This window comes from Pterocles gutturalis, unplaced genomic scaffold (assembly GCF_000699245.1).
Source record: "Pterocles gutturalis isolate BGI_N339 unplaced genomic scaffold, ASM69924v1 scaffold52747, whole genome shotgun sequence".
In the NCBI taxonomy this organism is placed as follows: Eukaryota; Metazoa; Chordata; class Aves; order Pterocliformes; family Pteroclidae; genus Pterocles; species Pterocles gutturalis.
The window spans coordinates 1-25,368 of record NW_010109741.1 but is presented as its reverse complement, the minus strand read 5'-3'; the positions used below and the strand labels follow the sequence as shown (position 1 = coordinate 25,368).

At 40.2% G+C, this 25,368-nt stretch overlaps 2 protein-coding genes across 2 annotated transcripts in view; one reads left to right on the top strand and one right to left on the bottom strand.

Moving 5' to 3' along the window:
- NRAP (nebulin-related anchoring protein) overlaps positions 1 to 16,170 on the top strand; it is a 50,504-nt gene extending 34,334 nt beyond the window's left edge. The window contains exons 28-42 of the mRNA XM_010073054.1: positions 57 to 164; positions 943 to 1,056; positions 2,477 to 2,674; positions 4,045 to 4,149; positions 5,201 to 5,299; positions 6,065 to 6,169; positions 6,532 to 6,639; positions 8,264 to 8,575; positions 10,374 to 10,478; positions 11,170 to 11,268; positions 11,385 to 11,489; positions 13,036 to 13,143; positions 13,806 to 14,117; positions 14,361 to 14,513; positions 15,749 to 16,170. Coding sequence (XP_010071356.1) covers positions 57 to 164; positions 943 to 1,056; positions 2,477 to 2,674; positions 4,045 to 4,149; positions 5,201 to 5,299; positions 6,065 to 6,169; positions 6,532 to 6,639; positions 8,264 to 8,575; positions 10,374 to 10,478; positions 11,170 to 11,268; positions 11,385 to 11,489; positions 13,036 to 13,143; positions 13,806 to 14,117; positions 14,361 to 14,513; positions 15,749 to 15,850 — 2,133 coding nt within the window. The 3' untranslated portion in view covers positions 15,851 to 16,170. The remainder of the gene's footprint in view (positions 1 to 56; positions 165 to 942; positions 1,057 to 2,476; positions 2,675 to 4,044; positions 4,150 to 5,200; positions 5,300 to 6,064; positions 6,170 to 6,531; positions 6,640 to 8,263; positions 8,576 to 10,373; positions 10,479 to 11,169; positions 11,269 to 11,384; positions 11,490 to 13,035; positions 13,144 to 13,805; positions 14,118 to 14,360; positions 14,514 to 15,748) is intronic.
- A 1,255-nt stretch (positions 16,171 to 17,425) lies between these two features.
- HABP2 (hyaluronan binding protein 2) lies at positions 17,426 to 24,844 on the bottom strand (the record flags this gene model as incomplete). The annotated part of the gene is made up of 10 exons (XM_010073055.1): positions 17,426 to 17,602; positions 18,501 to 18,646; positions 20,150 to 20,284; positions 20,633 to 20,775; positions 21,654 to 21,900; positions 22,009 to 22,103; positions 22,544 to 22,715; positions 23,671 to 23,790; positions 24,165 to 24,281; positions 24,734 to 24,844. Coding segments are annotated over 10 exons (1,463 nt in total), but the record flags the coding sequence as incomplete, so codon positions are not given.
- Positions 24,845 to 25,368: the final 524 nt, after the last annotated feature.

The window sequence follows — 25,368 nt, the reverse complement described above, 5'->3', positions numbered from 1 at the left end:
GCAGTGTTAACCCTCTGAATAGCAACGCTGCATTATTCCTGTTCCATATTTCCTAGATTCGCTATAAGGAGTCCTGGGGAAAGATGAAAGATGGTGGCTATCAACTGAAACTAGATGCCATTCCGTTCCAGGCAGCAAAGGCTTCGGGTGAAATCATAAGTGATGTACGTGAACTTACTGCTGATATTGTCCAGTAGGGTATGTCAATCACTCCAGACTGTTTCCGTTCTGCTGAGTGACTCTTTATGTCTAGCCAATTCTACATCTGGGAGACATCTGGCCTCAATCTTGTTAGTCGTGCTTTTCGAGGTGCAGCCACAATGAAGAGTTATTGGTAGCTAAGCAAAGGATCGTTTGAGAAAGCAAACATCCATTAGCGAAGCTGACCCGCCTTATCTGCTGTAGTGACTGGACAATCACAGGGATTGTTTGGGAACTGTCAGCCACTGTTAGCTAAGCAAGCTTTGGAAGAGAGAGCTTATTGAGGAAGTTCTACCCTTTAGGGTTGGTCTTATGTGTCCTTTAAAGTTTGTAGAGATATATAGATTAACTTCAAGTGTAGGAGACCAGTTATTCTGACCAGAGAGCTGAGGGAGAGAGTTTCCTCAGAGGCTGATTCTGAGCACCTGCACCAGGTTCTTGTCTTCCACCACCTGTGTCATAGCAGGTAACTAACTCAAGCTATTTGTAATTGCTCAGTGGTGTATTTTTTTGTATTTTTCTCTAAATAGGATAAAATATTAAAATGTTTGCACAAGTGAGTTCTTCCTAGCATCCAGTAAACGTTCATTCAGATTTGTTATCATATTGAGTACAGAAGAATTTATTGTCCAGATAGCTGTTTCTGTAATATGAAACCCCTTTTATTCAGGTTTTAGCAATCTGACTTAATCTTACTTCTCTTCACTCCTATTCACATTCCTATTCTTATTTGCCTTTTAGCATAAGTATAAGGAGGCATTTCAGAAAACGAAAGGACAGATGGTTGGCTCATGTGGCCTGGATGGTGATGTTCACATTGCTCATTCAGTCCATGCAGCAGCACTGCAGAGTGACGTAAGTACAAGAAAGAAGATGTGGGCACTTTGGAATTGGCTTCCTAACAGTGAGTAGTTCCTCTAGGAAGATACACTTAGTTATGGAATAGATGTGGAATAGCATACTATTTAAAACTTAGGGCTTTCTCTCCCACTTTCCAGATATTTTGATATAATCATGATATTCTTACCGTTCTTTTACATTATTTACAGCAATATTAATTTGACAATAAAGAAGACTGTGCATTCTTGCACAATCCCCTGCTGCATACCACTGTTGCCTAGCATAGAATATTTTACTCTGCAAAAATATCACTCAGAGGCAGGTCTAATTCATAATTAGTAGTGGTCTTTGCACAGAATTAAACTAAATTTGGTGGAAGTACAAATTTATTCAGTGGTTATTTTCAATTTTCTGTTTTCCTGAAAGACTAAAGGATGAATGAATTTATGGAACTTCAAGTTGGACTCTTTTTGGTTGGGAAATGGTTCCTACCTGGTCTTGGCATATGCTAAGAATCACATAATTTGTTCATTGTCTGTAAGAATTGTAACTGTTCAAGTGCATTTTGAACACTGTGGCTTGATCCAGAAAGCAGTGAAATATTTGCCTGACTTTAAGCACATAAATAATCTAAGAACTATTTATCTTCTTACCTGCCTGTAATGAGCCTGATTGTGGATATAGATGGAAGAGTGTTCATGGATTTCAGTGAGTCCTGGGTTTGTACTAGGATTCTTTCTTGTGTGATGGTATGCTTACAGTGATACAGGTAACAACAAGTGTTTGAAGAATTCATCTGTCAGGTTACTCTAAATCAGTTTGATGATCATCAATAACTCTAGATGTTCATTATCTGGATGAACAGCCTGAATATCTCAAATTCACATAATCTGATAGGGAAATGTCGTGTAAAAAAAATTCTTTGAAGATTTCTATGCCTCTCTTTTCGTGATGGAGACAAGAAGTGAAAAAAACCCCAGCACTCAAATTAACGTTTAAAACTATGAAATGAAACTGGCCAAATCAAGAGAGACCAACAAATATTTTGAGTGAGGATTTGTACTAATTCTAGTGTAAATACAGCTGTTTCCATTTTATTCTCAGGCAGTAGCTTCACCTTTTTGTTGTGCTTTCTAGAAATGCAGTGAATTATAAATTTGATAATTTTATAAATTCAGTGTATCCAGTTATAACAAAAAAAAAATCATCTCAGCTTAATTGAATATAGTGTAGATGGCTACTATTGTGATGAAGAATAGGCTGCCACATATTTTAATTGTAAGTATTGATCATTCAGGGTATAGTTAAATAAGTTAGGGAACTTAATTTTAAAAATAAAAATTTATACTGGAAAATGGAAGAAATATGGAGAATCTCTCTTCTGATCAAAAACTGAATTCTAATTACCATGTTGTGATATCTGTGTGATATGAAGGTGAAATATAAGCAAGGTTTTGAGGATACAAAGACTCACTTCCACCTGCCACTGGATATGATAAACTTGGTGCACGCCAGGAAAGCTCAGTCTTTGGTCAGTGAACAAGAATATAGACAGCTGCTACACCACTACACTTCTTTGACTGATGATGTGAGGTTGCGGTGTGCCAAGAACGCGTACAAACTGCAGAGTGAGGTAACTGCAAAACATTCCAGTGATATTTCCCTTTTTGTTCTTGTGCAAGATAGTTGTATTCCAAATCATGACAGCTGACAGTATGTATTTGGGCAGCACCTGAGGAATAAACAATGGCTGTTACCCCTTGATTACATTCAGGAATCTGACATTTATCTTATTGGGCAGTTGTACAACGTGTGTGATCACACTATAACGAGAGATAAAGTATAATAATCTTTGATGATTGGGCAGAGAAGTGTTTGCAAGTGAAGATGATTGCACTGTTGGTGGAACACTCTTTTTAAGATCTTGCTAACCATGCAAACTGTTTACCAACTGGTATTTGAGTTGGTTTGCTTCTGGGTGAAATTTGTGTGTACTGCCACGAGAAAGATGCAAAAATCTGATTTGTAAGGGACTTATAAACTCTGGCCCAAGACATAAGCAATGAAATTCTAAGAAGGATGAGTTTAGCTCCTTACATAATCTTGAGTAAAATTAACTGGGTAATGCCTTACAAATTCAGGGGTAGGTTGTGTCTGTAGGCACAGCTTAATAGATTACGTTGCCTCTGGAGAGCTCAGGAGGGTCTGTATCTTAAAAACAAATCTGGCCCCAAAATACTACTCTTTATCAGTTTAACATTTTCAGGCAACAGTCTTAAAGATGGCAGACTGTGTTCAAACAAGTGTAAACATCAGATGCCAGTTGTGCTGCCCTAACTCGAATGAAAATGCATGTAATCAGATTATGAGGCAGGTCTCCATCCACGCCTCTCTTCTGAATGGGGGATGCCAGCAACACATCTCAGAGTGCAGATTTTAACTCTCCTCCTACTGGCTGGTGCTAGTAGCTGTCAAGGGGTGAGGACCACTGTACAGTGTCTCAGTGCTATTTTTCCATAGTGTTCCCTACTTATATTATGACCATTCAGGACTGTTTAAAAGCAAGGATATTTTGTCTGCAATCCTACTTATTAAAACCTTACCAGCTTTTATTTAAAAATACTGTCACACACTTTTCTAAACTGGTCTGATTTTATATGTATTTATAGATAAATAATATATAGCTCTGATTTAGTTATTACATATGAATGAAATTCATCTATCTAGGAAAAATATATTCAGGGTTACAAATGGAAGTTAGGAGCCCAAGTATCTGAGACAGTACTCCTCAGAATCTTGCATCTGTACTGTAGATCTGTCAAGGCTGTGTGCACACAGATGCATACATAAAAACAAGAATGAAGGGTAAAGTGTATGAACTCTCCATGGTAGATACTAATTTTAGTGGATTTATTTGGATACTGTTATTGTGTATTTTTGGATGAATAAATATAGGGCATCTCAAATGCAAACTTGTAATTACTTCTGCTTGGTTTTCCTTAGAATTTATACCGGTCTGACATGAACTTTATGCGAGGAGTTGGATGCATTACTCCAGGGGCCCTAGAGATTGAAGGAAGGAAGAAAGCTTCTGAACTCATCAGTGAGGTAACAAAAGAGGGTTTTGATTTCCCCACTACAAACAAGAGTTTGCCAGATGTCTTTCTATTAAACTGGGCTGGCAAAGTGACTCACTGAATAATGCTAGGCTCCCTCCCCTTACGTTTGATCGTTTTATTCGTGTCCTAACTGCAGATGGGTGAACCTCATGGAGTTCAAGGTTTTGCAGACTTTTCTAACTGTTTTTGCAAATATTTTCTCCTGTGTTTCACACCCAAGAGGTTGTTTCTTATGTTATTTATGTTGGATTTAAAATGGGATTTTTCAACTAAAAATACAGCTGTGCCTATCTCTAATACGTACCTTGTACTGTTTCTCCAAAATTAGACTGACCTGTGGAGTGCCCAGTACATTACACTGTCCTCAGCTCTGTTCCTGCTTTATAGTCTTAGTCCGTTTGTTACTTGCTGCGTTCTCGTGCTGTTGGTTTTCACCTTCTGTAACTGGATTTTTATTTTCTCTTGTGTTCTCTTCTTACAGTCTCTGCTAGTTTCAAATCTTGAATCTATTGCCCATATTCACATAGATATGAAATTAAGAAAAATAAGAGGGTGCTCTTCCTGTTTGTATTCTAGCGAATGGATCCCTGCTTGCACTGATCTTGCAGTTATTTTGTTCACAATTCTGGCATAGGACCACAGTCTGGGTGGAACATCATTTTTCTCACAAAAAAGTTCAGTGGGCTTGTGCAGACCTTCCTGCTGGATTGGATTGTCTTTACTGTAATCCCACTAGCTAGGTTTAATGATACCAAGGAGTGAAATAACCTCATTACTGTATTCAGCATAGCAGCACTTTTTTTCACTTTTTTTAAAACACCTTTTTCCTTATTTACTTTTAATTTCCCCTGTGAGATTTGAATGCATCAAATTCAGTGCAGCAAAAGGTAAATTAGTCTAATGATTAACAGACGTATACCCTTTGCAAAGTAGAGTTTTAAGCACAAGAAGCGATACTGGACCAGGGGCATTGGAAAAACTCCCCTATCTGACAAGACAATTTAGTTATTCTGTTCATTTTTCTTTGTGTGTGAACTCAGAGTAAATATCGTCAGCAGCCACATTCCTTCAAGTACACATCGGTGACAGACTCTCCTGGCCTCCTTCATGCAAAATTCAGCAATATGATTGCTAATGAGGTAGGCTCTCCTAACGTGAATCAGAAAATATGCTTTTCAAAATTCAGCGAGCTAGGGATGGAGTGGGAAAGAGAAAACCTTGTTCTGTAAGCAAAATGTATCAAAAAGAAAGCAAGCATCACTGATTTGTGCTTTTTTACAGTTAGATCACATTTTATTATTTCCAAGCATTTAATACCACTTTCATTTCAATCCCTTTCAAAAAGCTTAAATAGTATTCATACAATAAGAGTCCTGTTATCAGGGGGTTTTTATATGAAACAAAGCCTCAAAGATCAGTTCTGTGGGGTGTTCTTGAAGGAGCTCATTTGCATAGTATGGTCCACATTAGAGGGCTCCTATAAAAAGAATCACTTTTCAAATTTTTGAAAACAAGACAAAACTCATATGCAAATAATTAAAATAATCTGTAATAACATGAGGAAAAATACAAGCTTGAAAATACAGACAGTTTACCAGAAATGCCTGCACTTTTATTTAACACAGATTCATAGCATCCTTAATGTTCTTAGGTCCACTTTTGGCCTGCTGGGAACATATCAATGCAAGGCTAAGAATGTAGTGGGTTGGCATCATCATACATGTATAAAAAAGCTTTTTATGCAGAAAAATTCCTCCATGCAATTGTAATTGCAATATTCTTAGGTGGTTTTTATGCTGGCTGACTATAGACGTCATAATCATAAACAACTTAAGTACTGGTGTTATATTATTGAAACAATAGAGAAAATGAATTGCAATGATTTTTTCCGATCTCTTTTCTAGCGCCTGTATAAAGCAGCAGGAGAGGACGGTCGGCATCACTATACACCAACACTGGGTCTGCCTGAGTTTACACGGGCAAGAATAAATGCAGCCAACCTCAGTGATGTGAGAATTTGTTCGGTATTTCTTATACGTATTTAGTATGGAGGATGAATTGAGCAGAGGCAACGAAGATGAATAAGTAGAGAGCTTTTTAGATCTATTCTATTTATGCTTCCCCTGATTTGATTACAATGATATTTATCTCCTTTCTCATGTATACAGTTATGAGTAAATTAAATCTACATAAAGAGTGAGACATGTTTTGTCTGAGTTAGTAGGATTTCCCAAAGATAATTTTTAAAAAATCCTTTGATTATGAAGAATGAGACTGTAATGCAGAATAACAGATGAAAGAAGGTCCTTTGTTTGTTCCTTTGTGCATTTAAAAGTGAAACAGCAATCTACATGTGCCTTTCCTACTTTAGGCAAAATACAGGGAATCTTGGTATAATCTACGTGCTCAAGGCTACAAGCTGACGATGGAAGCACTCCCATTCCAGACTGCCAGAGCCTCCAGAGAAATTGCCAGTGATGTGAGTTGAATGATTCAACCTTCCTTCTTGCCTAATTTCTGTTAACTTCATGTAAAACAATGTCTAAAGCAGGTTTTACTGAATTAAAGCAGCTCTATAACCATGTGAGACAAGTGTGAGACAGAATATATTACTTATGAATGAGATTCTTTGTGTGAATTAAAAAAAAAAAGAAGAGGAAGAATCACTGCTAATCGGGAACCAAGCTCGGTTAAACATCTTCCAGTGGGAAGTAGCTAGTGAATTAAAGTATTTGCAGATGGACAAATCTGAGCGATTCTGCTCCTTTCCAGACTTTCAGCTCTTCATATAATAAAGTGTCCACTAATTCTGTCCACCCTGTTTTGAGCTGACTTTTGGAAGTGCTTAGTGTTCCTAAATTGAAATGAAGTCAGAAGAAGCTGAGTGTTCTTTGAATCTCTGAAATCAGGAGCTGCCTGTCTAGTTAGGAGGTGAAAACTAGTAGATGGTCCTGTGAACATGTGTCTCTTTAATTTCAAAATAGAGGAACAAATCTTCTTGCTCTTAAAAATATCCTTTAATTTAGATAGTTGTTTGCAAAACACTCAAATATCCCTTCCTCACAAGAAATTTAACAAATTCTAAGAAAAACTTGACAATTAAACTAAATTTAGTAAAAACATTCTTCATTTTTTCTAGTAATTAGTTGCAGATTTCATCTCTAATGTGATAAAGTATGAATATATTTCATGTGTATTTGTTTTATGAAGCAAATATTTCTAGCTGTAACTTATAATGTATACTTAACCATATTTTGCAGAGTGCTTTTGGTTATGGCTTCAGATCTGCTCTAAAGGGTACAGGTCCATAATAGAATTACATCCACTTACAACAGATCTGAATTTGGCCCTTCATCTTGGAAGCACTTTATAAACATTAGCTACTGTAATTTAATCCCCACAACTCTCTTGTGTGGTAGATAAGTGTTATTATCCCATTTCAACTGCATTATGAACTCTTCAGGGCCCAGGCCTTCCCTTTAAAGTTCCAAGCACTCTGTTGATGCTGTATAAATAATCATTATCATCATCATCACTATTTCACAGAGAGGATAAATGCAAGATCATAGGGAGGGTCATAGTCCCAGCTAAGATGAGAATGAGGGGTTGCTGGTGCTTATTCTTGTGCTCAGATCACCATCTTAGGCTTCTCAACATAGTTATTGATCCAGGAAAACTGAATTTACTCTTTAAAATAGCTGTGTGGCATTTGCAAATCTGAAGGCTACAGAGTACATTATGTTACTCTTTTGTTTAGATTTTTTTCTTCTGTCTTTTGTTTGTTTCTCTTATGTTCTCATTTCTAGCAATGGGAATAAAATTATATGAGAGATAATAAAAGTACATGATCTGAGGTTAAACATGATCGATGCTTTGGGCATATTCACAGAACATATTGAGATGTGCTTAACTTAAATGTTGCAACTACTTTGGTATTTAAATTTGAGAGCACTGAGAGATTCAGACAATTACTTTCTAGCGCTGCATATGTTGCCTGCTTTTACAGACAGTATAGACATTTCAGTGACTTATCATACGTTGATTAGCTAGAGTAGCCAGTCTAAGTTTGGTGCTTTTTCACTTTTACTCTTTTTTATTTTTAGTACCAATATAAACACAACTTTGTGATGGAGAGAGGAAAGCACATTGGTGCCAAAAGTGTTCTGGATGACACCAGGTTGCTGCATTGCTTGCATGCTGCCAAATTACAGAGTGAACAGGAGTATAAGAAGGGATCTCAGGAAGTGTGGTCTCACTACCATCTGCCTATGGACATGGTGAATCTTGTCCATGCCAGGAAAGCCCAGGCCTTAGCGAGTGATCAAGATTACAGAAAGAGGCTCCATGAATTTACAGCACTCCCAGAAGACATGAAGATGAAATGGGCCAAAAGAGCTCACATGCTACAGAGTGAGGTAAAGGCAATAACAAAGCTTTGAGTGACTGGCACAAATTGTATGTTGACATTGGGCAGTGTTTTTTTAGAAAGACCATTTGTAAACTTATGTATGTGTAGCAGCAAGATATCCGCTTGCTCCTTATAGATGTGAATCAGAGGTTCTTGTGTTATGAACGTAAGGGAAAATCACTGTGGTCCACATCACTTATTCTAGAGCTGAGAGATACACACAGTCATCTCTCAGCTGTTTGGATCACAACCAGTCAGTGGTTTCACAGCCACAGCTACATGCAGAATTCTTTGAGCAGAAGGTTAAATGCTCAGAGGTTTATTTGGGATATGTTAGAAGGTTGTTTTGCAAACAGAAATGGTCATATCAAATAGCCAGTTCCCCAGATGTGTTTGCAGAAATTGTTTGTGCAAATGTAAGTTCAGACAAACTTTGATATATACCTTTGTTCAGGGACAAGCCATTGTCTGTATGTGCTTTCAAACAGATGTAGATATTGAGTGCATGTGTAAAGCTGCATGGATGCAGGTAGCTGCATTTTGACAATTTAGGGTCCAGTGTCATTAGCTGCTCTGTAGCAAGAAGCTCTCTTTGGGTGTTTTTTGTTTTGTAAGAAAAAAGAATGAATGATTCAGCAAGGAATTGAAAAAGGTTGTTCAGAAAGTTATGCTGACTCTTGATAGGTCTTCAGAGAGCTAGATTTTTATGTGAGACAGAGTGATGGGTTATTTGTTTTATTTAATCAGATTTGATGAGCAGATGTTAACAGATATTACAGCTATGAAAGTCAGAGTGGCAATCAAAGCACCAGGGAGCCTGTAACCTTCTTTCTTACTCATTATACTTGCTATCTGGTATCCCAAATATACTCTTCATTGCCATATTTTTCTTTTTTTATATTCTTGGGATGGTACAGAAGCTGTTGCTAGATGCAGTTCTTTACCTTTCCAACTCCCATTCCTGTCTTCTCTTGTAATGCCTAACAGATGGCATACAGGTAGTTAGATCCAGGTAAGCAGGGTTTACTGTTTACTGACATGTGATGGTGGCTCACAAGATAGGAAAGAAGCATTTCCAGGGACTTAGTCCTTAGACCCTAACAGCATGTACTTCAGAGCTTGCCTGCAAAGGGACAGGATAGGAGATGAATGAGGACCTCAGCACTTGGCTCTTTGTCTTTAGACCCCACAGGTTAAGAATCCAGAGAAATTATGAAGGTGGTTTTGTCCTTTTGCATACAGGGGAAAAAAAAAAACAAACCCTGAAAAAAATGGATAATTCGATTAAAGTCACACAGTGAGCCTCTGTCACTGTGAGGAACTCAGAATTGTTGGGATTGGGGGTACTTTACTGCCTTTGACATTTATTGGCTCTGCTTTGTTGTCTTTACTGGATTAGTAGGCAGAGCAAGCCTTTAATGTGAGTAAAGAAAGAGTAATGTGTCCTCCTAGAAATGGGGTTAATGAAGAAGCGTGCACCAGATAAAATAATTAGTATTCCTGACTTGAACTCACCTCAGAAAATTATTTCAAAAGGGATTCTTTTACGCCCAGTACAAACAGGTTATTACTTACTGCTTTGAGTCATACTAATTCACTCGTGGGGCCTTCTCTTGTAACTTGCATATGATGCATTATTTAATTCCTGGTGGAATGAACAAATGCAAACAGTTTGGCTTTACGAAGTGATATGTGCATGGCAAATGAAAAACCTCAAAATGTTAATATGAATCAGGGAGTCTTTTTAAAAAACCTTAATAGCTGTGGATATAAAACTGATACCTAACGATTTTTATTTTTAACAGCATCGCTATAAATCAGACCTGAACTTCATGAAAGGAGTTGGTTGGATGGCTCTGAGATCTCCGCAGATAGAAAGTGTGAAGAAGGCTGGAGAGCTCATCAGTGAGGTAACTGATAAATCTTTCATGGGATAGCACATCTGTAGGAATTGTTTACCATCAAGGCTCCTTGTTACATGACACTTACGAATGTAGCTTATCATTTCCTTTTGATGTGGGAGCCTGTTTATACAAGGTGTAAGTTACCAAGAAGCAGTACAGGAGATTCAAGTCCACTGTGTGACACCTGCTGAATATTTTCCATTCCCAATGAAACACAAGAGTATAAACAAAACACGTAGCAATAAATAAATAAATGCAGTAAACTCCATTATGAAATTCTAAGCAGGTGGTTATGGAAGTGATATAGAAAGATACAGCATTGACAACCCCACTGAAGGGGCATTTCCTTGCTCAGTATCACGCATTAATGGAGAAAAGTTATGAGCTGTCAAAAGTGTAGTGTTTGAAAGCTTTTTGAATGTGAATTTTCAGTGGGAAGTTCTTGCACACACACACACGCACAAAAGAATTTTGGTGCCTGAGCACCACAGTATTGATGCAACAGCATCCCCACTCCCTAGCTGAAAGGGCAGCTGAGACTTAAGCAGAACAGTATGTTTTTGATACTGTGGCTTCAGGAAGGTGGCTTTTATTTTTACTCCCGTTATCACACACTTGGTATTGTGAAACATCATTAACAGAAACATCCTGTGGTTTTTTTCCTTTGTTTGTTTTTGTTGCCTCCTCCCACTCTCAGGTAAAGTACCGTCAGAAACCAGAAAGTTTGAAGTTCACTACTGTGGTCGACTCTCCGGATTTGATTCATGCTAAAAACAGCTACCTCCAGTGCAGTGACGTAGGTTTCATTTTACTATAAGTGATCTTAACTTTTGTTGTACTACAATGCCTAAAAGAATTAATCTTGACATTGCTTCCAGTATCAGTTGCATTCAATGACTTTTGACTCCACAGAGACTGTACAAGGCTGGAGACTCTGAAGCCAGGCACAGGTACACCCTGCCTCCTGATTATCCAGATTTTATCCGAGCCCGCCAGAATGCACTTTACATCAGTGATGTAAGTAAACGTTTTACTTTGGGGAGTTGACTTGGTAAACTTGCTTGGGAATGAAAAACTTTCATGTATATGTAGAAACCAGGTTCTCTGAGCTTGGCCAAAGCTAAAAAAGCCAGAGGCTGTGGGCAACCAACCTATTGCTAGGTTTGGGCTGGAGGGATCAGGAAAAAATGTTGATTTTTCTTTTGAGAATTGGTTCTGCTTTCTAGGGCAGGAAGCTATTATTAATTATTTCAGTCCTTCAGTATAGATATGGTTAGTAACAAATTTAAATCTTTTTACTTATGTTTGGTTGGGGGGGGAGGGAGAATCCTCTTTATATATAATCTACCTTCATGAATCTGTGACATTGTGTTGAGCTGTTCCCTTAGGCACAGTTGTCATCAACCTGGATGCAACTGAATTAGTGGGTGTAATTGCTTTAGAGGGATTTTGTTTCCACACTATCCCAAATAGAGGCACTCAGTCTGGTCCTAATCTACTGTCCCCTGATTAAATAGCTGTTGCCTTTAACTTCAGGGTCAGAGTGACCTCAGTTTGTAAGAAGCTTTTGAGTTCCTTGCTTGGTGATAGGTGCTCTATAGGTGAAAAAAACAAATAGGATTTACATTCTTTGAAGCCACAGAGAAGGTAAAAAGGCAAAGGGGTGATTGCACACAAACGCCAAATTAAAGGTCAGCCCTAGACCTGTTAGCAGGATGTACAGTAATGCTTGCATTGCTTCTACCCAGGCTGTTTTGCAGGATTTCTGTCATCTCAGTTTACCTTCAAATTAAGCACCACCTAGCACTAAATTCACCAGTGAAACAGAGGAGTATCTTTTGAAATGTGAAACGGATTTTGTGCTTGTTTTCATATGGTCACAAAACCCAGAAAGGATGAATCAAAGGTTTACAGAAAGCAAATGAATAAAATCAGAAAGGCACAACCAAACGTGTCAGCTAAGGTACCATGGCTGGGTAGCAGGACCTGCAGACTGGAAGCTATTTTAAGAGAGCTACTAATGGAAGAAGAACCAAATCTAGAGCAGTTTCTTTTCAGGATGTAAATTTATTTCACATCCTCAAAGTCGCATTAAGTATGTTAGAACTGGCTGTTATTCCATGTGAGTTAATGAAGCCACATGTGGCTGGGGATAGAGACAGGGATCATTTGAAAAGCTTGAAATAACTGGTATTGAAATTATGATGCCACGAAACCCAAGACACTGCAAGTGGATGCATCAAAAGAGAGAATAAGGGCAATATCATTGCAATATTGATGTGACTGATGCTTCACAATTTCTAATAGAAATTAAATCACATCAAAACCAACTACATTCAAATACAAAAGGAAACCCTGGTGGCACTTTTCAGATGAGACTTATTACTGTGAATAGAAAAGAAGTTGAAGTGCTATAGAACTGGATCAAAACCTTGGAGATGTACTGATGACTCTTGATATAAATAAGCCCAGTAGGATAAAACATTTATTACTGCAGTTATGGGACTGCATTTAAGAAACTGCAGGGGAAAATGTCTGTTTTGTTCTTTTCTTTTCAACACAGAAATTGTATAAAACATCTTGGGAACAGACAAGGGCATCTGGCTATGATTTCAGGATTGATGCCATCCCATTCCAGACAGCAAAGGCTTCAAGAGAGATTGCTAGTGATGTAAGAATTTTTCTACTTCAAACACTTCCCAACCCCCTTCCCATGCCACACCAACTCTGCAAAAATGGGTGAATTCTGATGTAAGTGAACCTTGTTCTGGTTTGGGAAAATTGGTGACCCAGTGAAACCAAATGTCAGTTAAGTGCAGAGTTCCAGTTAAAGACTCCCATTAATAATGTCCAATAACAGACTGCTCTCTTTCACTTCAAAGAGTTATTCTTGAGAAGGAGGCATATTATAATGTAGTTAAATAAAATAGGTACTAGGCTATTAACAGTTAAAGCATGGTCTGGAATAAAGTGGGTCACCTTTGAACACAGAAGACCGCAGTTGGCAAGAAATCTAAAGATGGAGGAGCTTCATTTCTTAAGCTGTGTATTGGGTGCATCCAAGAGTGCAATAATAAGAGGACCTCTAATTACTTTTGAGAGATGAGTATTTTGGGCTCCCTAAGTCTCTCCACTCCTTTAAAAATTAACACAAAGGCCATTCTTCTAAAGTATCTTGTAAGAGTAGGAGATACAGTTTGATATCAAACAAACGCTTGGTCTTTGTGCACTACAGGAAGTATTATTGATAACTAGTGAGGGTAAGTTATTTCATAATGGAATTTGAAGGCAACCTGAATGTGAAAATGAGATTTTCCTCTGCACTTCCTGCAGTACAAATACAGAGAAGCCTTCCTGAGAGACAGAGGCCAGCAGATTGGATTCCTCAGTGCAAATGATGATCCCAAAATCAGACATGTCCTCAGAGTGGGGAAACTCCAGAGTGACAACGAATACCGGAGTGGATATGCCCAAAACAGGGCACAGTTCCAGAGTCACCTCAACCAGCCAGGATTCCTCCATGCTAAGAGAAGCCAACAGCTTGCAAGCAGTGTTAACTACAGACAGCCTCTGCACCAATACACTTGTGATCCTGAGCAGCTAAATGTGAAGCATGCAAAGCAGGCCTACAAGCTGCAAAGTGATGTAAGTACAGCTGAGCGATACTGTCCTTCCAAGTGCTAGGAACTGTCCATAGCAACGTGCCTCACAGACCTTACCTATCAACAAAATCTCATACTTAAAAGAACTACAGTCTGCTGAAAATGAACAATTTTCTTATTATTGACCCTGTTGCTCTTTATATTCCCTCTCTTGAACACCCAGGGCATGTGGTTTGATTAGAGTCAAACAAAATAATGCACACTGGCGTATGTTTCGTTCTTTCAGGTAAAATACAAAGCTGACTTGAACTGGCTCAGAGGCATTGGCTGGACTCCCCCAGGTTCTTACAAAGTTGAAATGGCAAGAAGAGCTGCTGAGCTGGCATACATGCGGGAAATGGCATTGCAAGGTGCTTCTGCTCAGTATGGACCTGGAGTTGTAAGTAGAGGAAACCATTCTTCTCACAAATCCCGACAGCTCTGCTCTTTAGAAAGCAGGCAGGCACACATCCTGTTGAATGCTTTTGATGGCTTTCAGAAGACTACGGTTCTCTCCATTATTTGAACAGAATACGTGTACTTCCCTCATGAAGCTTTGTGGTTTTGCGTACACCTTAATTTGAGGGAGCCTCTCAAGAGAATTCAGTATTGTCATGGATGAGGAATTCCTATAGGGACAAGCAAGTGCCATGGGATAAAACTTATACTATGAGAAGTTGTTCCCTTAACTTGTGGATATTGTCAGGTCTCCCAAGTGTCCTGGTATCTCCACAGAGAGCAGAAGTGGAGGTGGAAGGGACTCCTTGAATAACTGCCCTTGTCTTTTTCTAATTTTAGCAAAACAACATGCTTTGCCATGTAATCTCCACTGGTGACTGTACAGACAGGCTCAGTGTAGACTCCTAACAGCATAATGTGTGCTGTGGGAGGTGTTTTGCAAAGGAGGAATGCTCTAGCCTCCTTCGTCTCTGTCCAGCTCAAGAGGCAAGAAATTACAAACTGGGATGTTCTAGTTTTTCCTTCTCTCTCTCTCCACGGGGATGACTCCCAGTCTGCAGTGTGCCGGCACAAGAGAGTAAAAGTCCACACAGGGACATTGTAGCCTATACAGTTAGGAAGCATCAAGTTACAATAAAAGAGAAGCTCTGCACTTTAAATACTTATTTCATTTAGATCTTAATTTTGGCAACAAGTCAAACAATAATACAGCCCAAGAGAAACAGGACATGTCTATGATTTACATTCCCATTTGAAAAGATACTCAGGAAATAAATTGTAACTATGGCTGAGAAATTCAGGCAGTGGTGACTGCATGAAATGTCTTCATAAGCCCTATGCGTGATAATGATTTGACCATCCCAGGGAAATCTACAGGTGTGCAATCCACCTGGAACTCAGGTGTTTACTAGTTTGCTCTTTATTTAGGGCTCAGATTAGAAATTAGGACTTGAGCATATTCAGTCCTTTGGTATTTGTAGTATCTAATTTACATAAATTTTTGCACTTTTCCACTGTAGAGATTTGCTCAGTGCAGAGCAGTGATTTAGATTATGCTCATTTGTTTTGACAGTAATTGGTAATTTTTAATATGCAAATATTTTTTATAGAATAATAGTTAAAACCTTCTTCTCTCCACTGGCTGTCCTCACACTTTACTTGGGTTTGATTTTACAGGACCAATTGGAGACAGAAGGATGTCAGCAGGTCACAGTCAACCCTGATGCTTCAGAAATTCTGCAAGTCAAGAGAAGGAAAATGCAATTGTATCAGAAGTAAACAGACAAATGACATAACACATAGATTTTCATCTTGTTTTGCAAATCCTGTAGCTTTTCCAGTTTTCTGGGAAGCACAATAGATGATATCTAAGAACTTTCTGTTTTAAAGAGCAACCTAAACATTGCAATTTATATCTGATAATTTTATTTTTGTGGGGATACTTTGTGATTTAACCCTGTATGTATTACAGAATTTGGTATTTATTTAAAGCTGTAAATGAAATTAATACTAGGTGACTGGTAGGCTCAACTTTTTACTACACATGAATGAACCTGATTGGTAGAATATAAAATAATTTTTAATTCTAATCTTATTCCATACTTGTAATCTTTGGAGAGTTTTATGTTCCTTGATTATTGGCACCATTGACCAAAAAGAATACAAAAGCGTGATTAAGGTGGCTTAACAGATGAACAAGACAAAGGCCAGTGGGAGCAAAGTTATCATTAACTAACCAAGGGCATGTCTTTCAGCTGGCATCAGAGAATTTGTTCTTGATCAACAGGACGTATTCAGATCACAATTAGTTCTTCAGTCTTTTTCAGATCTTCCAAAGCAAAAAATCAGAATTAGTTTGTTAGAAATTATTGCAAAAGGGGTAGGTATTGATAGATTGGGTAGCTGCTTAGAGAAGGTTGTAAACCCTGGCATTCAGATGAAAAGGACATTACTATTTTAAACGAATTGACTCTTCACAAACACGTCTATTCTTTATATCCTGATTTAATACCAGCCCCCTGATTTTCACATTTCTGTGCAGAATCATTGAGCAAAACTTACACAATTTGTCTTGCAAAACTTAAGAAAACCCAAGAATTATCCAATAGCTTTAGACCCATATTTTTAAATGGGATTTAATACCCCCTTGGTCTCACTGGTGTTGAAGTTAAATACATATATGCATTGTAGATCTAGAGCATAGTAAGTAATTACCCTCTAATGAGGAATAAAGTGGATACTTCTAAAATTGAAATTTTTTTTGCTTTTTCAATCTGTAATGCATCACTGATTGAATTTGTGGTTGTTTACCCTACAGAAGTGCTTTTAAAAATAATTCTCCTGCCTGATCCTCCCTCCTCAGATAATTCCAATGGCCATAGTCTTGCAAACATAAGCGTATGATGGTTATTATGTACGTGAAAAATGGTGCTGGCTTTAGGATCTTTGAGGTGTCAGGGTCTGATAAGTGCAGAAAAAACACACCTTAGCCAGGGGTGAAAGAGGGAAATGGTGGTAGCAACTAAGCTTGCAGAATTTTCAAGGCTTGAAAACCAAAACTGAAAACATTGGCAACTGAAGTTCTGATTAATTTGGGGAATAACTGGAATTGCTTTGCTTTCTGATACGTTTTGTCTACAAAATGTGGGCTTATTTCAAAGCACCCAACAGGAAGACTGTCACTGACATTCTAGCACACACTCTAAGACTATTTTCAAGGTGGTCGTGAAGGATGTCCCATGTAAGCCATGAGGAAATATCGATAATGTTTTTGGTTGAAGAGGAGGCATTTGGGGAAATGATAAAAATACGTAAATATCTCAAGCTTACCATTTGTCATTCCAAAGCTGTCTCCTAATGAAGGGACCTTGACTCAGACCGAATTTTGGATTTAATCCAACTGAAAAATGTTGTCACCTGGGTATAAACTCCTGGCTTGTTCTTTAACCCACATCCATCACCCCAGCTCACAAGACCATACACATAGTAGGAGCCATTTTCTACACAAGTTAGTGGGCCTCCGGAGTCCCCCTGATGAGAAAAAGCACATATGTTCAAAACACAAAGCAAAACATTCACCAAAATAAGAATGCTGCTCTCCCATCATGACTTTGAAGCTGTAATGATGTTCTTTTCCTGTCGGATGTACCATCAGATGCTGCTCAGTCCATGAGCAGGTTTGCAGTTCTGGAACCAGGTCAAATGACACCAGACTTTTTGGATGTAAGTTTTTGTTTGTTTAAGTCTGTGATGTATATCTGACAAGGCTACATGAAATTTCCCAGGCATGAAAGTACCAGGCATTAAGAGCCTGAGATCAGAAAGATAACTATGGAATCCTTGGTGTGAATTAAAACACCTGATCTCTCCCACACCCCTCAAAATAGCTTTATTCTGAGCTGGTTGGTTGCATTTTTTGTGTTATTGGTGTTTTCTATTGTGAAGCATTCTTGCAGTGGTAGTTAGCACCTCAGGAAACATTGTTCAACCTCTTCCCTATCTTACAACAGTATAAATATGGACTTGCTTCACTTTTGCACTAGGTGTAATGAAAAGAAATATCAATCCTGAGGTTCCCTGCAAGTCTTAGCTCTGACAGTGAACATCTGATTATAACTGATGCTCATGGCAGAGGCCGTAATAAAACTGAGAAAAAAAGTGCAAGTTTTCAGGTTATTATGACAAACTGCCTCAGAAGCCAAACTTTCCAGGATAGTCTCTAGCTTCCATAGATCTGCCTGTGGCTGACAGTGACAACATTAGCTCTAGGGATATACATCTCAAACTGTACTGAAGAGAGATGATGGCTGTTGAAATACACTGATGGGAGAAACGGATACATATGCAGCACCCTGCCACAGCTATTACTCTGCACAGCCTGACTATTTACACAAAAAATTAGTGTTCAAATACAAAAAAAGCAACAGACCTGACAAGAATCAGCTCGGGGTCTCTGAAGATTTCCTGCACAAAACATGCTTTCATCCAGCATGTCATTGTATGCTCCGGGTGCATTGCATTCCCTCTGCGAAATCAGCTTGACATTGGCATCTAACAGCTGACGGGATACTTCATCTACAGGATGTGCACCAAAAAAAATTGAGTCACTTTCCTCCCAGTCCTGTTACATGTTGTCTTTGTTCAAAATACAAGCGTGCTTCCCATTGGTATGGGAAGGGGGAATAGCAGGAGGGATGCATGGGCTAGCCTGGGAAGAAAAAAAGTATCTATCTGAAATGAAAAATGTTAGATTTGGAGTCTGGAAGCTTCACTCAGGACACTGCGTTGTTGCCTGAATAAAAGCAAAGTCAGGTATTCAGAATTCGGCTCCGATCAGCTCTACCTGTGTAATGCTGCTTTTCAAAGGTGCTGGTTTTCTGCAGCTTCCACAGGTCCCAGTGGGACTTTGAGCTGCTCAGCACTTCTCAGATTGGTGCCATTAGATGTTTTAACACTCAAGCTAATGAAACAGATGAAAACTGAAAATCATACAATATTTAAAGGCAATGATTAATTACAGTGAATCTAAAGACATAACTTGACATCTAAAGGCGATAGCCCGAGTTTCAAAGCATTACATCTGTAGATAATTAAAGGTGGTTTATAAGTTTGGTTGTGCTTGAGTTTCAGGAAATATTCCATTTCTACAGTGATTTCCTGAAATGCTAATAATAGCTTTGCTCAAAGAAGGAGCCATCTAGTTTGAACATGTACAGGGTACTTGGTATTCTTTGTTGGGGAAAAAAAAAATTCCCTGTACCCTTTTTAAGAGAGACTTTTTATTTGGGACTTTTAAAAAATGTCCATTAAATTCTGTTGGTGCATCTGATCAAATGAACATGCTTGTCTCTTGTAGACTTCAATGAGAGTTACATCAGAAGGGAGAATTTGGTCCTATGTATCGTATCAGGCTGTATCAGTCACAAAGCACTAGGACACCTACTGCAGCCTCAGTGACACATTTTCCTTCTGCTGCTTTACAGCAACACATCAATCAGAACATGAGAAAATGCATTTTTCTGAAAATTGCCATTATCTTTTTTTAAGCATAGTAATTTCTCCCCTCAGGATTTACTGCGGGCAAGAAAGGTTTTGGATAGAGCTGGTTGAACTTGAAAAGCTTTGGATTTTTTTTTAATTTTTCACTGCATCTGAAGATCCAGATGCTGCTTCTGAAAAGATTTATCTGACGCAATGGGCTGGAAAACCATGTGAAAGTTCCCGTCTTTCTTGGTCCTGTCTTGAAACACACAAATTATACAATAGCCTCTTTCTTGATACCTTCTTGCTTCTGTTGCTGGCTTAAGATGAAACCATGACATGGTGTGTCACATGACAAGCAAAAAAAAATGCATCAGGGATTTTTTCAGAACTCCTAAAGGTTTGGTTGGTCTAGCAGTTGGAGATTTCTGCTAATGAGTAATTTCAATGTCAGGGTTTAGCTGTCCATAGTTTTGAATTCCACGTCTTGGTTTCACTAAGTGCCTAGGTCCACATGTAGATCTGGCAGTTGATACTGAAGTTAGTAGCTCATGTTGCCACACAGGTACCCCCAAAATCCAGCTAGCCCACTGATACCTGTCTCTGTCTCTCCCCATCCAGAAATGAAGCAGGCAGTCTGATCAGGAAAGAAGAAGTTAGGCAGACATGCTGTTTTCACATACTTTGTTTCCACTGCACAGTGACCATCAACTGGCTTCAATTTAAGTAGTGCTGGAGAGACAACAAACAAAACCAAAAAATGTTTGTAGCTAATTTTAACCACTAGCCATCATTATCTGCCTGTGACACAACCCTGTGCAGTGCTGCACGTACCTGATACGCTATTTACGGTACATGCTGGACCTGTCCCTGTTGTTTTGCTCCCCCACCCAGTGACTTCTGCCTGCCCATCGCAATTTACACCCTGAAGATTCAAATGGGTCTAAACCACAATTTGGTCTAATTATTTCCAGAATATGGTCTCAATAGGAATTTTACGTTGACTTTAGTAGGAGGGAGATGCTTCAAACAGCTGAGGTTGGAGGTGAGCCAGATGAATATTCAATAAAAGGGATTTACCAATATCATTGTGTGGGACACCATTCCTCTCTCTGTATTTGGAATGTACGATGATCTTCTCCACATCAAATATTTGCTCATGATGCTCTCTCTTCTTGAGGTCTTGCTTTCCAAGGGCTACTTGGAGGTTTTCTGCTGGTTGTCTGAAAAAAAAAAAAATATTACATACAGACATTGTCTATCAGTGGTGGTGAAAACCTGCACCTTTAGAATGTGGAAGTCAAGATACTGCTTCCTCTTATAGAACGTGACCAGAAGATTCCCTAAGATTGTTACAGGAGGGCTTAGTCAGGGCAGCAGTGGTGTTGGATAATACATGTGCTTTTAACTTGTTGCAATTATGAAATGAAGTGATTTAGTGCTGCATGAACACTCTTTTCTTTGCATTTTTGGGTGGAGTAGCAGTGTGCACACAGCCTCTTACTGTGGCTGTGATGATGAGCAGTAACTCATGGAGCCATGGGAGAACAATCGCTTGCCATTGTCTGAGCACACTTAAAGTCATCTGTGCTGCAATGATCTCCAGAGTGTAAGTTACCAGTTACCAAGGACGGTGGTTTCCAACCTGTTCAAAGTTGAAGGAAATGTCATATTCTAAGCTAGCTGGCACACAAACAACTGAAAACAAAATTAATATTTTGGCTGTTCTGGAGATCTTAATTATGATGCAATTTACGATATTGCCTATGGTATCCCAATATCATCTGAAGCTTTCATGGAGTCTTTCTTTTATGAATTTCAAAACCTTGTTACTTTCCTCCTTTTTTCCTCTCACACAACTATTTTAGCTCATTTTAGGTGAACGGGGGGTAAGTTTAATTTGTTATTCTGCCAAGTACCCTTTTCAAGTACATATATTTTTTCGTGTCTGTGTTCATTTTTTCACACATATGCATGTTTTCCTTTCAATTTGATTCCCAGCAATCATTTGGATTGCAAATAATTTGGATTCCAAACTGCCTTTAGTAACCACCCTGATTTCTATATGTTTATCTACCCTAGATATAGTACATGCACCTACTCAGTGCAGTGCCCAGCAGTCAGAACCCAGCAGGCTTTAATTAGCACTCCACCACAGAAATGTCGACTCGTTTCTGAAGTCTTTGTCTGCAGAGATGCCATCCAGGGATGTTTGCCAGCTGTAGTCTTAGCTCCACCATAGATCCTCTTGAGTGTCCTTTGTATTTCTGGTTGTCCACATGTTTTGAATATTTCATTTGATCCAGGTGAGTCTGTCAGGCTGTCTGTTGGCTGTGGGGTCTCTTCAGCTGCGTTGGAAGAGACAGCAGAGATAATATCAGACTGGAGGAGTTAAGTGTTAGGAGCAGCTCTGGACCATCTACACGCTGCCAAACAGCTCCCTTCTAATTCTTTACCTGTTCCTGAGCAGGGTGAAACATCACAGAAGTCCCACTCCACTTTGTGACTTTTTCTGATGTAGCACCAGGGTTTTTCATCCTCATCAGGATTCCTGAAGGGGAAAATTGAGACCATGAGCTGACAGGAATGGGGAAATCTCCATGAAACCACCAAAGGAGCTGAGGATGCTTAGGGCAGCAGCCTCATGCTCTCATATGAGAGTCAAACTTCCAAAGATACGCTTTCATAAGATTTGACAAGGAAGATGCCTGAGATGAGGGAGTGGGGCTTCTGCCATTTTACAATCCCTGTAGCTATCTTAACCCTAATAAAAATGAGGGACTGATTCAGGGGAATGAGGGCTGCTTCTGGAAGCCTCACATCAGTACAATGACTTAGGGAATGCAGCTCTAACATCCTGGTGTTTTATAGACAGGGACTCTCTAGAAAGATGTGAGATCTTATCACCGCCAGTTTGCCAAATTCATGAGCAGTTTGTCCTCAGTGCTCTCTTTGACATAGACCTCTACAGTTGCCTCTTCAAAATATTACCTGCAGAAGTTATGTTCACCAATGCCATAAGAGTCAGCGTCTTCCATAAAGGCATTAATAGGGTAGTCCAAGAGAACATGGGAATTCCAGTGCAGGCAGGTCTTGCCGTTCACTGCTTGGTTCACTTTTCCTCTGTACTTAGAGGAGACCTCTCCATAACAATCATCTAGTCCTGTAGGAAGACAATTCTGATATAAATATGACTTTTGTGTTGTTCCTTGCCCAAAGTGGTTCCTCTTCCTCCCCTTCCTTGCCCTATATTTATTTTATGGAGGATCAGAAGGACCTGCTGGGTCATGTAGTGATAACCCTTATACTACACAAGCCAGAAATAAGAGTAATGTCCCAACATCTGTCCAGCCTGAAGCTTGATTGACTTCAAATGCCTTTGCATGGTAAAGAGGTGTTTTAATGCCAAAGCAGAATCTCTCTGTCACTGGCCTGGCCAAAAAATGGCATTGTCAGGATTAGACAGAAGTGGGCACATAGCTGCTATCACACTAGGGCAATGGATGCACCAAAAGGAAGGTTGGGGGGCTGTGAACGTAACCTGTAGATGAGGTGGAAGAAAAGTCACCTGAAATGTGGAGCAGGTAGTACATGGAGTTTGAAGTGCAATCACCTTTTAAAACAGAAAGAAACAAATCCTTCTCCTTAGAAACGTGGAGTATGGTGCCCATGGAGGTGCTGCAGAGGAAGAGGCTCTATTTGCAGGCTGGGGTAATCCCACACCCTTGGCCACCTATCTGTGTGCCAGTGGCTGTCCCCCCAGCCTGGGCAGTCACAGGAAGATGGACATGAATCTTCACTACATCATCTTTTGGGTGTTTAAGGACATGTGGGACAGGTGCAACCTCTGGGAATCCTGTGCTCACTCATTATGTACCAGTGGGACATTGCTGAAGCACACTTAGAAAACATCAGTATGGGAACCGTTCTGAGTCGCTTTGCTGATGGTGGCTGCAGAAGTCAGCCTCTTCCTCTGACACTCTCCCCAAGGGGGCCAGTGCCCCAGGTGCAGTCAGGTCCCTGGTGCGATGACAGCATCAATCTGTCTGACTGCAGGATGAAGACCGCCCTTGGCTCTTTGGAGGCTTCACCCCCTCTCCTCTGGAACTGTGACGTACCGATCTCACAGAATCTCCCTCGGAAAGGTTCAGGGCACTTGCAGGTGAATTTTGATCTGATTCTGTGCCGTATGCAGGTACCTCCATTTTTGCATGGGTTTGGTCTGCACGGTGAAGATGCTGCCAACGTGGGAAACACAGAACAGCCTTGTCACTCTGCTGAACACCATACAGTCACTCACATACCTGATGGAAACTGGGGAAAACTCCTGCTTAGCCTGTTGGCTTCAAGTTCTTATGAACTCTTGAAAAACACTGACACTGGGGGTCTCACCAGTGGGTGAACCACCACCCTGTAAGCCACGCATGACCAGCCCCATGGGTGGGAGCCAGAGCAGACTCAGGCTGGATGAGCAGGGCAGGACCAGCCTCTGCGGGGGGCTGCACATGATGTCCCACTGTTGACCATCTGTAGGGAGGTGACCTCGCCATGCCATCCCCACTGCAATTCACTCAGTGCCCAGTTAAGCCTTTTGTGATGGGGTTGTGCTCACCTCGTCGGCAGTCGGGTGTCTTGTAGGGGTGATTGCAGCTGCACTGATAGTAAGGTGGGGTTAATGTAATCAGGCAGTCTCCCCGGTGGCAGCTCTTCCCCGAACACATGTCCTTCACTGTGGGAAGCAGAGGCACAAGGTACTCCATCAGTGTTTGTGTGTGCACTAGAGCTGTGCCCTCGCAGGGATGGTGGGAAGACATGCTTTTCCCCGATGCTTTGGTGAGACTTTCATCTGTCTGGTCTGGACTGGGGATTTCCCTTCTTGTTCACATTATCTACGCGAAAAACCTGCAGGACTCACTAGCAGCTCACCACTGCCCACCTAGCAGGGGAGACAGGAGCACTTTCTGCACAGTCTATTTTACTGGTTACCTCTTTAGACAGACTTTGGTCTGGAGGAGGAGCTAAAAGTGTGAGACCTGTGAACATAACTGCGGTGGGCTGTCAGAACCCTCACCCCAGCAAACAGTGGGTTTAAAAAGCCCTGTGTTTACTTCCATTGACAGAGCTGTGACAGTAACCTTAGTTACCAAAATAAGGAGAGTAAGTCAGCTGAAGAGCAATTACCTTTCTCGCACACAGTCCCAGCATACGGCTTGGGGCAGAGACAGCTGAATCTGCTTCCTCTGTTTTGACACCTGCCATTGTTCTTGCAGGGGTTGGAGGAGCACGGGTCTGCTAGGGCAAGGATGCAGATCTTTTAGTTTAACTTTCAGCTTCCCCACCTCCATCACCTGCTTTTTCTCCTCACATTTTCTGACTGCAGAAGGCTACCTTCCTGGCCACAACATACTGTGTAACAGGTGCTGCGTTTATGCATCAGCTCATCAGCTGCAGGAGCAGCTGTGAATTGCTGCAGAGCCTATCGGAGCTCATGGCTTTGGGTCTGGAGCTCCTCAGCTCCCTTTGCCATGTCCATGATGGGCAAGTCCCCTCCTTTGCTCAGGGCCAGCTTTGCCTCTGTGGCCACAGCAGGAGCCGGTGCCTGAAAAGCCAGAGCTGGCCCTGGGCACCTGCCTTCATGTGCTCAGTGAGGAGGGGTCTGGATTTGGCATTGCCCTGTTTGTAATGTGTCACTAAATCTCCCCTGGAAAAACCATCCACCACCATTATAGTGTATAATACCCCTGAGTGGCTATTGCTGCAAGGGAGCAGGCACCTGCTGAGAGTCTAATTATTATTATTATTATTACTAATATTAT